Source organism: Ceratosolen solmsi, unplaced genomic scaffold (genome assembly GCF_000503995.2).
Source record: "Ceratosolen solmsi marchali unplaced genomic scaffold, CerSol_1.0 scaffold47, whole genome shotgun sequence".
Lineage (NCBI taxonomy): Eukaryota > Metazoa > Arthropoda > Insecta > Hymenoptera > Agaonidae > Ceratosolen > Ceratosolen solmsi.
In genome coordinates this window covers 10,615,509-10,628,837 of record NW_011948419.1, presented here as the reverse complement: position 1 = coordinate 10,628,837, position 13,329 = coordinate 10,615,509, and the positions used below count along the sequence as shown (strand labels likewise).

General features: G+C 32.6%; 1 protein-coding gene across 1 annotated transcript in view; it reads left to right on the top strand.

Moving 5' to 3' along the window:
* The first annotated feature begins 244 nt into the window (after nt 1-244).
* Nucleotides 245-13,329, top strand: part of Nos (Nitric oxide synthase) — a 118,962-nt gene continuing 105,877 nt past the window's right edge. Inside the window, exons 1-4 of the mRNA XM_011497741.1 lie at nt 245-380; nt 2,608-2,744; nt 4,383-4,545; nt 8,367-8,458. Coding sequence (XP_011496043.1) covers nt 276-380; nt 2,608-2,744; nt 4,383-4,545; nt 8,367-8,458 — 497 coding nt within the window. The 5' untranslated portion in view covers nt 245-275. The remainder of the gene's footprint in view (nt 381-2,607; nt 2,745-4,382; nt 4,546-8,366; nt 8,459-13,329) is intronic.

Sequence of the window (13,329 nt, the reverse complement as noted above, 5' to 3'; positions counted from 1 at the left end):
TTATGCGAATGCATTTTACGTATTTGGCAAATTAATTAATTTATTATAAGTCGGAATTTTTCTAGAACTGAATAAATCGATGATGGCCCACGGCGCATGTGAGAAGTTCACAGTTTCCATCGCAAACACTAATATTATTTACAATTCCTGATAAAATAACTTAAAAAAGAATTATAATCAAAGGCAATTTTTATATTAACTACATTAATAAATAATTTATAATAACAAAATAATAATTTTCAATTTTTTTCTTAAATTAATATTAATACATAAATATGAAGGACAACTGCCCTAATATATGCTCCAAGAAGCCTACGAAATTACGAAATAATATTCATAAAACAGAATCTTTTGATTTGTTATGTATTAAAAGTATGGAAGTAAGTAATTAAATTTTTTTAATAAAACTATCTAGTATAACTATCTAGCAACTATGCTAGTATGTTATAGTTTGTTTATAATTTAACGGCCATATAATAATTGAGTATATTTTTGAATAGCATATTTTTTAATATAAATTATGTTTAAGCGAGACATTAATTAATGTTTAAAAATAATAATAATACCAAAATATGACACTTTTTAATTTCTAAAATTCAATATTTTTCATATACGCATGAAACTACAGATATATGTCATTAAAAAATATGTTTACTTTTTAAATATAAATATATTTTTCTAAATTATTTGCCCATATTTTTGCATTTTAACGAAATATTTTCTATCCATTGGAGAATTTGTTAAACATTTTATCACAAAGTTATTTACAATTATTAGACGAATAAATTCTTAATTTTTATATCATTTACTATGAATAAAATTCTACATTTTCTTATTATGACTGCTACATTTTAATGTACAGAAATAAAATTATGTAACTAATTTGTTTTCATTTATATAAATTAGTTGAATAAATTTAAGGAAAAATTTTACGATAACACTGTTTTAAAACAATAAATAAATTAAACTACATATACATTTGATGTTATTCATAAATGAATTCAGATAATTAATTTATTATATAAAAAAAAGAATATTAATAATTATCACCAATTATAATATTCAGATTTTGTGCAATCATATAATTTTATTTGTTCCTATCTTTTTTTTTGTTAATCTGACAATTATATTTAATCAATATGCAATACGCACAAGAAATATTATAAGTACTAAATCATACTATTAAATGTAAGTTAAATATAATTTATTGTTTTATTCTATTAAACGAAAATACTGATTGATAAATTTAATAGCATGCGTACTTAGTTAAAAATAATTTATTAAAAATGAGTTATTAAAAAACTTTGAATTCATTTCATGAAACAAATTCTATAAAAAAAACAACTATACTTATGCGAGTATTATTTATAAATTACAGACATGATATCAACGAAAATACTAGTCTATTTCTTATTCTATTAAATATAATTAATTCTTTTGCAAACTAAGTTAATATTATTAAGATTAAATCAATCATCAATGGAATTTCACTGTGCTAAATTAAATAGCAATATTTTTTAAAAATAGTATTTAACTCTATTTTATTGTTATAATATTTATATATAAAATTATTTATCTTATTTAAGAATTTTCTACAATTTTAATTTGGTATGCAATTTCCATTTTATTACACAATTTTGAATGTCTGTCAAGTATTATACTTCACATCTTACTTAATATTATTAATGTTTTTAAAAATTTGGAAATAAATGTATACATTTAATACAGATTCAATATTTTTTTAGAAAAATTAATAGAATGAACGTTTTAATGAATAGTAAAGTAACCTATAAGATATAACCCCAATATATACCTTTTTTTGTAATTATATTAAATAGTGTTATTTAATTAATTTAATTATACGTGGATTTACGGGTTGAATTTTCCTTTTATACACTTTTTCATTTTGCTTATTGTTTTTGAGATAGATAATTAAATATTGAAATACTATATTTGTCCATTTCTGATTTACAAATTTTATTTAGTTTCAATTATTCTATAACTTATCCTAAACAATAAAATTTTATATTAACATAAGCTTATTTATTGTAAATGAAACTTTACAAAAAATTAACGATAACATATCTTGTTTCTATATTATTTTTAGTATCAGAAAAAATAGTAAATTTTACAAATTTTTTGTCAAAGTATGCATTCTATAAAATAACATACCTACATATCTTTATGAAAAACTATTAAAAAATAATTGATTAAAGATTCGTAAATTGGATCTTTTTAATTATTATGCACATAATGATTAAAATAATAGTTAAATGCAGAGCTCAAAGGCAATTAATACGGCTGCAAGAAGCTCTATAATTTTTTATATGTTACAATCATACGATTGAATTTTAAATTTTTATATTGTTCTTATTTAATGGAAGACTTGTTTCTATAATTAATCTCGTACATGTTCTTTGAGGAAGAATCACCGCAAAAAACTCAATTTGTAGTTTTGATTTAAATTGAGATTAATGAAATAATAAATAAACAGATAAAAAATTCGTTATTGTTCTATTGTTTTCATAAACATAATCACATAATACATTATGCACGTCAAAAATGCTTGTTTTGAATGAAATCATAATTATCGATTAACATTTTCAGAAAACTTTATGTTCCAATCAAGTTTGTTTGGCTAGTGTTATGTCTAGACCTACTCATGGAATAGAACTACGGAAACCTAAAGAAGTTTTAGAACATGCAAAGGACTTTTTAGAACAATATTTTACTTCAATTAAAAGGTTGATAATTAAAAATGTATTTATATAATTATTTAAACAGTATGTGAGTTCTTATTCATTTAGAATTAGAATTCCTTAATATTGTCGTTGATTATTTGTAATAAGCTAATAATAAATAACATTTTAAAACCTAAATTTTTATAATTATAAATATCTAGGTCATCTCGGGGTTTTCACTATAAAATGACTTTCTTGCATTGGTATGGAAGAATCTAACAGAGCGATATGAAAACTGCCGACCATCAATCCAATCTCGCCCCAACTAACTCCTCTTCAACTCATCAACATTGAAAGATGAAACAGGGTTGGTAGAATATGTAATTAGTGATGGAAATGACATGCTAAAAAAGTTGTGCCTATTAAACATCAAAGTTGACAAATGGGACTGCTTAAACGTCCACCAAGTCACACAAAGTCTCACCCAATACACAAGAGAGTTTGAGCAACTCAAAATATTCCTAATGCCTCGAGTGAGGGCAATAAAAGAGGTCAGTGAAGGCTTAACAGTCGTCAGTAAAGACTGAATAATAGAGCCCACAAGAAAGCCAAAAGGATGACAAGACTACTGCCACCAAGAACATTTGTTTACCGTATGCCCAACGTTCAAAGAAATGTCGATAGCGGAATGAAAGAGTTTCGTAAGTAACCGACACTTATGTTAAGTCACAAACGGCATAATACACTACAGCATGAAGAACAAATCACGACTTCAACCAAACCAGGTAGCACTACCACTAGGCTAAGAGTGGTGTTCAACGGCTCCAGCGCTTCGAGATCAGGACACTCGATCTATGATCTTATGTACACTGGAGTCAATTTGAACTCAGAAATTTCAGACTTGTTAATTTGTACAAAAAAATTTATAGGCAAATACGAATTCACAAGGACGACTGGAATCTACAGAGAATCCTTTGGATCGACGAACAAAACAAGGAAGTACCATATCATCTGACCAGAGTTACATATGGCACGACAGCCGCCCCATCTATAGCAGTCAAAACATTGCTGCAACTGGTAGAAGACGAGGGAGAGAGAACCTTTTGGCAGTACTATCTATCACTTATGGCAGATATTCCTATGACATCTTTGGAGATGCAGACACGCTGCAACAGCTAACCGAAACCGTACCCCAACTCCAGAACCTCTGCATAGCGGGCAGTTATCCATTGGCAAAATGGTACTCACATCGGCAAGAGGTACTGCGTCAAGAGGATCCGAAGATTTACGACCTCCTATCTCTACATATAGTGCATGCTGACACCACGTGGCAACAAGCAAGAAACGGCACGATCTCAATGATTCTCTTCATCAACGTAGAATCATTATATTTTAGTTGTAAAATAAACGAAATACCGAGCACGAAAAGCAAATGTGTTAAATACTGAATTGAAGCGCCCCTTCCACTTACCTACACTTTTCTCCCACTAGGAAACTGGTGGCCATAGTCTAATTCTAAACAAAATTAAATATAATACACGGCGTCAACATTCTTATTATTTAAAATATACTATTTACTTTTTGATTGTGCTTTGTTGTTATTACTTTTAAAAAAATTTTTTTTAATTTTAATTTGCAGAATTTATATTTATACACAAAAATAATCTGCACAAATGTTAGTGTATTAATTTAAAATTTTAGATTGAATAGTGATGTACATAACCAAAGATTGGATTGCATTAAAAGAGACACTTTATTAACTGGTACATACCAATTAACAGAAACAGAATTAATCTTTGGTGCAAAACTAGCATGGAGAAATGCTTCTAGATGTATTGGCAGAATTCAATGGTCAAAGTTGCAGGTTAGAAAATGTATTATATAGAAGTGATTACATATAATGTTTATAAATCCATTATAGAATAACAACAAATCATTTACTTACACCTAATGAATACAATCATAGAGAAAAAAAAAATAATTTATGTCTATACAATTGTTAACAATTAAAAGAATAATTAAGAATTTTCTAATAATTAATTATGATTATAACCAAATACGCAAATAAATAATAATTTTTGTTTAAATATTTTATACAAAATAGAAAATTATGATATTTTTTTTCAAGAATAAATTCACTTATAAAGCACTCAAATACTTTTACATAATATTTATTTAATAGTAATCAGATTTAAGAGCTTTTGTTCGGAAAATAATCCCACAATTTGACTAGTCAGCCAAACGTGCAATAATTAACGTAGAACAATAAAACCCACTAGATGTTCTGTGGGGTTGCCGGGCAAGTAAAGGGTTAATGTATTGATTCAATAATTATCACATATCTTTATTATTTCTATTTATTTGGTGAATTACAGACGAACTTTATATTTCTTGATAATCTTGTGGTGTTGAAATATATTTACAATGAATGAAGCAGGTTATAATCTATTGAATATTATCGCTAAGAGGTTATCATGATTGTAGTGCTCTGATCGAACACTGGAATGCCATTGTGTTTATCTTAACACGTGTGTAGTTGCCTTTAAATATCGGTCGTAAGAGAGCCGAGATGGAGGTTATGCGAAGCTGTGCGCCATCTGTAGCGGGAACAACTTGTAGTTGGAGGGATTGAGAAGCCAATGTGGCGTTTATAGCTGGTCTTGTTCAAGAGTATGTCCGGGAAGCTTCCGTAGTTGGACTTTATCCGTCCGTCTTCTACATAAGCCGAGAAATCAAGAATGAGTACTAGCTGTAAGGACTTACTTGCAGTGTATCGTGATTTTCCAGTCTCTCTTCGATGGCTTGTTATTACGTTCCCTTGCAATGTTGCAACCCTTCAGTTCTTCCTTGTCTCCAAGTGAGACCACAAGTGGTCAGGTCCCACGCAATCCAGTCTTGATGAGATCAATTCAACTGTACACTAATTCACAATAGTGGAAAGAACTTATTATTAAAACTCAGCTAGCTAAACGACTCATCTCTCCGGTCCTCCTCCGTGAGAGTTGGTCGTGACTTATCCTTCACTGTAAGAAGTATTTGGAAAGAGTAAGTGAGGGTACATTACGTAGTCCCTTCTTAAAATGATTCACTGATCCCGCTCCACTTGGGATCCCTTCTTCCTTTATTAATTAACCAATCAGTGGTTGATCTTGGGTCGCACAATAGATTATGCACGCCTTCATTTCCACTTCCTTCCGGGCTCAGTTCCGAATTTGCTAATTGGGAAAGTGTCGGAAGGTGGCGAGCCTTTTCCATTGGTCACCTCTCTTTGGTTGCCTCATCCCTCTCTGGGACTTGGCTAGAAGAAGGGTCCGCTTGGGCGTGGTCAATTTTCCAATACGATCGACCAGATGTGGCATAGCCAAGAACAATGCAAGCATTGTCTTAAAGGCCGAGTGCGCACGTATGGTCATTGCATGTTGTTGCGCTTCACGCATATCTGATATTCGTTCTGAATTTACTTTGGGGTTCTCGCGGCAGTAAACCCATTAGGTTCTACTGCACTGGGAGTATGAGCACGTTCCGCTAGAGTTTTCCAGATGTTTTATGACACTAGTACAAATAATTATGAGCAGGAAAGTTTTGAAGTCTTAAATACAATTTTCATGACATTACTTGTCAGATATTTTATTGCCTTACTAAACGGAGTCTCTTATTCTCAAATAGCTTTCTACATCAACTTACTAATCTACAATTGCAAAAATATTCTATATAAATTTCCCAAGTATAATATGGTCATTCTTTTGATATGAAATACAATTTTACTCATTTAAACATACATTTTGTAATTTATTTAATATCAATTGAATAATTAGGTAATAAATTAGTAGAAGAATTACTTCTTTAGAAAATTTTCTAATTATATATTATATCATTTTATATAAGCACACAATTTTTTTAATATTATATAACTTTTATAGACTACAATGAACTTGTAGTCATTTTAAGATGATAGATGTATTTCTACTAAAAATTGTAACAATTGCCGGATATTATTTTTTAATTATTTCTCTTTAAACCAAGCTAAATAAACTAAAATTTTGTTTCTTATATTTAATTTTCTATTCATTTAAGCTTTTCTGAATCGTAGTTATTTCAGAAATATTGTAATTATCCAAAATAAAATTTTAAGCTGTATTGATCGAATATTTATTAATGCACAGTGTAATAATATTGATTATAGGCAACATAATGAATGATGTTATTATTACGTATTTAGTATATATACTGTTCAAAATTGTAGTTTTCCTAGCTCGAACTATCAATGGTTCGATAACTTGTATTTGCGCCCACCGTAGCAAAGACTTGGGAAAGAGATAAGTGGAAAGGCTGTTGAAATACAGTTCGTTATCGGTGAATATAGTCTATTACATTTTATTTATAATTACATCATTGATGTATTGGACGTATCCAAAGATTAATTACAAAGCTTAATTACAAAGATTAATTACAAACGGTTCTCGTAATAGATGTTTCACTACACAAGATGCTCGTTAATAATTCCGATTTATTGTTGATTTTGTAATGATCAAAAACTGAGTGGCACACACCACATGTAGTGGCCTTGATCTGAACTTGTGATGGGTAGCTCACTGCCATAACAGTTTTGAAGGGGCTGGCGATGCAGTCCTTTATAGTGGCCGCATTTACGACTAAATAGCTATGATGTCAATGGTAAGTTGACAATTGTATCTAAGTCGTCCCCACTTTTAAGGCCACTCACAGTGAGTTCCCACTGAAGGAACGCCTATGTTTTAGTTTCTCTAATCAGAGCGCACCGCTTTGGACGGTACGACTGCGCGTGCACGCCTCTATCTTCCAACTTCAGAAGGAGTTAGGCTTTGATAGTCCAAACGTCGACAAGAGCGCCTCTAGCTTCAGGTCTTTCAATTGGAAGGCTCATTCTTCTCTTGGACTTCGCTCCTGGTCAAGCGTCGCCGCTTGGCTTGTACAAGCGTCAACGTGTGGTGTACTTGACAACAATGGACGCGTGGTTTCCCAGAACTCTAGAAATGTTACCGAGTCGATTTTATTCAAAATCTGACATTCTTCTGATTATTGCACGAGAATTGCCGAACCGCTACAGATCATTCAACAATTTTCTGAAGTTATGACCATTGAATAATTTCCACTAAAATGATAGTTAAATAATTAAATAGCCGTTGGCATTTTCCCCCAAATTATATTATACGCGAGATTCTCTCAATCTCGGACATATACGTTTTCATAGTATAAATATTAATAACGTAATGAGTAATAATCATTCGATATAACTCTGAAAGAATAGTGAAGTTTATCTTAATTTATGTCGATATCTGTAAATCATATGAAAATTTTATATCTGTAATACATCATTTAATATAATCATAATAATAATCATATAATACATTGTAATACATCTTATAGTAACGTCCATTTATAATATAATTAATATTATAATTGTATTATTCATTATTTTCGATATAAAAAAATTTACAGAACAACAATTTTATATTTATAATATTTTTTCATAAATTTTCCAATTGATATTTTTGGTAGATGTTAATAAATTAAGCATTTCATATAATTTATTTAATTGAATATAAAATATTTTTTATTTATGTTATATTTATATTAAACAATTATTATTGAACTTATGAGCTTATATCAGGAAATATAGAATTACTATGAATTCAAACATTTTAGGTATTTGACTGTCGGTACGTTACAACAACAAGTGGAATGTTTGAAGCATTATGTAACCATATAAAGTATAGTACAAATAAAGGAAATATACGGTAAACATTAATCAAATTATATATTTTATTATATTACGTTATCAATATATAATCATATTCTATTACTTTTAATGGTTAAATCATGTTTGCATGTTTGAACTCGGAATACGTCTCCTATCTTATTATATAAAAAAATATTGTTTATTAAATATATTAATAAAATCATTTTTTTATAAATTACTAATTGTTTGTATATTTACGAATATATAATGAACTAGCTGTCTATTAAAAAAGATCGATTTAAATGAATATAAATTACTTATTAATGCGAATAATTTTTTTTTGTATTAATTACACTTGACTTGCCGAGTTTTGTTTATAAACATTCGCCCAAGTGTGCATCCCGGTCCGATCGCGCGTGCCGGTCTAGGCGCGCATGCCGCACGCCGCACAGCGCGTATGACCTACTTTTTCTGAATTCATGGAACTACATCAATCTCGAACACAAGCATATTTGATTTCAAACACCATCTTCTCATGCTCTTTCATGAGCATGATCGACAACACAGGCTGATATTTCAACATCGTCATAACCTCAATTCTCAAGTTACACAATAATTTCAATAGCATGTACAACGATCAAGAACACAAGGAAAAACCCTCACTACTACAATAGAATAATCTTTTCTCTCAACAACAGTGCAATATTATTATAATATTTAACAAATAATAAACATTGTTTTTACTAAAAATACATAATACATAATATTTTTCAGCCCTTCTCCTTATTATTTCCTTTTAAGTTATAGTGACGAGAGACTAATCCACTGAACTATTGAATTGGCAGTTCGAGCGATAAAACAAACCCTTAAAATCAAACAGTAACTGATATATTATTATCGTATCAATTATAATTTAGTAAATAGACTCAGAATATCTACAAATAAAATAAAATCAATATTTTCTCTTATACTTATCAAGTTCGACATAAATTATAGTAAAAAAATACTCAAGTACACAATTACACAAATAAAAGATACACGTACGTAATAATCAAACAATAAGCACTCGAACAATCCAATAGCGACGCCACACGATCAGAATCCGTTAATTAAACTTAAACTCATAAAGCACTAGTGCAAACATAACGTTATGATGTGAACATACGGTGTGATATGTATTATCAGATCACACCGACACTAAAGCAGCAGTAACCCAGTCTCTCTTAGACGGCTTCGGTACGACAGCGGCGGCTGTCACCCATACTACTATAGCGGCACTTCTCGGAAGAGAAAGAGTCACTCTCACATTACGGAGAGTACACACACTCTCCTCAGCACGTAACACAATTGAAGAAACTTTATCAAATTATTCATTCACACCATCATCATACACTGTATGCCCATTAACTATTTAGCATATTATTGTATTTAATAAAGGAAAGCCAAGAAACACTGCGTGTAGAATTGGATAATTGCATTGCGCCTTCCACTTGCCAGCAATACCTCCACCCAACATCAACAGGAGGTTTTTAGTCTGATCACCGACATATTCAAATTATTGGTATTTGTTTGATTTTGTGGCTCGAAGGCCCATGTTCGATAGTTCAATTTAATTTGTCACCCGCCTTAGCGAATGCTTAGGTAAGGACTTAAGTGGAAGGGCTGTAGAGATATACAATGTGTGCAGACTTTGTTAAAATATAATTTGATTATGGTTTATTTGACAATTACATTTTTAATGCTTTGAATTCACTTCTCATAAGAGAGTGTGAACTATATTCAGTCAAAATGATGCAGTTGCTCCTTGTTGATGGTGACGATGTTGTTGCTGATCTTGTAAGGTTCAATAACGGATTCTGCATACTTCTTGCCATATTCCTTGCCTTTAAAACGTAAAAACGTAGCCTTTGCTAATGTTTTAAGAATTAGCAAAGAATTGCGCACACTCCTTGGAAGAGAGTATGGCTTGTGAGATACTATTAACAGCCTTTGCTAATCTTGTATGGATTAGCAATTAATTCTGTAATTCACTTATTCAAAGAGTTTGGCTTATGCTACTCTTACTCCCAGCGATACAGTTGCCTTGGCCTGATCCTGTGATTTAGTAGTTACCATCAAGGGAGACTACTGGTAAACCTTCGTGATAAGGAGTAGTTCGTTATTATTGCTCTTGTAGTCAAATATTTTTTTTTTGTTATGGAGTCAGCACACTTGACTGCCCATTAACTGATACGCATTAAAGAATGATGTGTGTTCCTTCTGTAATGACTTGACTGAGAAAGCCTATTTCTTCCATGGCGGCCATGCTAAGGCAGAGCATGTTCCTTCCATGGCGGCCCTGCTAAGACAGAGCGGATGTTTCGGAGCATGCTTACTTTAAATATCTACGCGACAGCCTAGTTAATGCTGATAACAATGGAAGCGATTGTAGGTTAGAAAGAGAATGCACAAAAATCACTTGGGATTTTTTCCAGAAATCAGAACATTAAGGAGTTTCCCAAAAATTCTAATGCTTGGCAAATTCCTGAAACCTAAACACTCGAGACATTCTCGCAATCTCGAACATTCCGCCCGCCATCAGCAATTCTATCGATGATTATTCTTTTGGTCGGGGATTGAGAGTACTGCAAGTTTATGTATTGGTCCAGCCATGGTCGAGGCTGTTTTTAGTATGACTACTCTGGTCAGCCCATCCTTCCCAGAATGATATTGATTACTCGAGCGAAAGGTTACTTGCAAGGTGGAAAACGCTCCTCGGTGATAAGTACCAACGAGCCAATCTTAATGTCATTCGTTGGATGATGCCATTTGGTAATTGATTGTTATCGTTATAAAGAGTGAGCTAACTATTGTGACCAGAATTGTTGTAGACATTGTTTTATAAGTTACCATCGAGACAATTCTTAAATTGACAACTCTTTAAGAGATGGTTCTGGAATAGTTGTGAGCGAGCTCCCTATGAGGAAATGTCCTAGGGTGTGTGTCAAAACATCTTCGGGGTCGTCACTCATCGGCTCTAAAGGTCTGGAGTTGAGAATTACGTCGATTTAAGCAAACAAGGCGATTAACTGTTCAAGTGAGCAAGGTTTCTCCGTTAGTGCGTCTCAGGTGGTGTTTAATAGATTTTACCACAGTTTTCCACTTGTCTCCAATGTGAGGTGATGCAGGTGGGTTAAATTCCCATTGTGTCTTGTCTTGTGAGAGTATATTTACTATCTGTTATAGTTTGAGGGTGCCTTGAACGAATAGTCTTTTGAGCACTCGATCAGCTCCGATGAAGGACGTACTGTGAATCATGTATATCCGGATATGAAGCCATTGGTTTAATAGTCACTGACTACTTTGATATGTACTGCAGATGTAGTAAAACACACAAAAACGCAAATTCATACTTTATGAGTTTTCGCTCCTCGCCCCTTCTAGGTTTTATGGTTAAGGGGCCGGAATAGTCACCTCTGGTATGGGTAAACGGTCGTTGGAGAATGGCCGGGCTTGTTCTCTTGAGTAAGTGAAGCTCTATCGAGTCTTCCACCAACCGTTTTGTCAAGATCCAAGTTGGCAGGATCTCTTCTAATGATTAGCCATTGTGACGACAATTGGAAGGACAGTGTTTCGTTCCATTGTAGCTTGTGAAACCACAGCTCCTGTATGAATATCTTTGCCATGATCATGACAGGTGGAACAAAACCTAATGGATCTAATATCTGAGCCACTTCAGATAAAATTACGCGTTTAGTAAGATTATGCTCGAAATTTCAAGAACCTTTCCCAATTGTTAAACTTCTAGAAAACCCAAACCGTTAAGCATCTGGCAAAACATGTCATTCAAGCTTGTGGAAAACAAGTGATTATGACATTCGGAAAATCCTCGTCGTTTGATATCTGGAAAAAGTCGTTACACTTTGAGCTTAAGAGCGTTACATTTTGAACCGCCAAGAAAGAGGCAATTCGTAAATGACCACACGGTGGTCAAGAGAATGCTTTTAAGGAAGACAACGTCAAGATACAGAAGCTTCTTACAAAGAACGCCAAGGAACAAGGATGTAGGCACAAATAGTTAAGGCCAAGGAACAAGGATGTAGACACCAAGAGTTAAGGCCAAGAAAAAAGGAGGCAAATGCTAGTCATGTTCTTCCAATGATAAGTGCAAGGTAGGTACACAATACACACTCTCTCAGCAGAGCCAAGAAAAGTGAACAAGGAAACAGTGGTGCACAGAGCACAGCATAAAACAGAATCTACAAGGTGCCGCATGAGGCAAAATCTGCCGACCACTACGAGGTGCCATAAAGAGTACTAAATCTGCAGAACCTACAAGGTAAAAGTTCCGTTCCTCCTAATGATAATTATATACAAGATGCCTCACGAAGCAATATTTGTAGAGCGGCCATGTGCACATAATCTGAAGAACTACAAGGTACGAACTCAATCCCCATTTACTACCACATGTAGTCAGTGTCTTAAGGATGTGAGCATGTATGGTGAAAATAAAGTTAAAATGAATTGAGCGGAGAGTGAGTGATGCAACACCTTGTGGCTGAGTTAATTAAGCTCCCCCAATTGTATGAATGTAAATGATAGAATGTTTTCAAGGAATATTTAGTTGTCTGATTAGTTTTTCGTTGACGAACGTAAATTCAGAACCTGTGCTAATTAGAAGACGAGCTTCTACTCGTCGTGTAAAGTGGCTAGTAATTATGTCATCATCACCCATTATTTTATCTGGACGATGGGTTTGAACTACTAGCTTGAGCAGTTTCTGATTTGAATGCCTCGTGTAGCGTGGTATGATGCTGTCTGGAACACCTCTTGTATTGTGTAGGAGTTTTGCACGAGTAATGTCGCAGAATTTTGGACATGTACGAATCGAACGTGTGTTGGTGTAGCATTCGCATACATTTGAGTCGCTTCTTCCTGCTGCGTGATTTG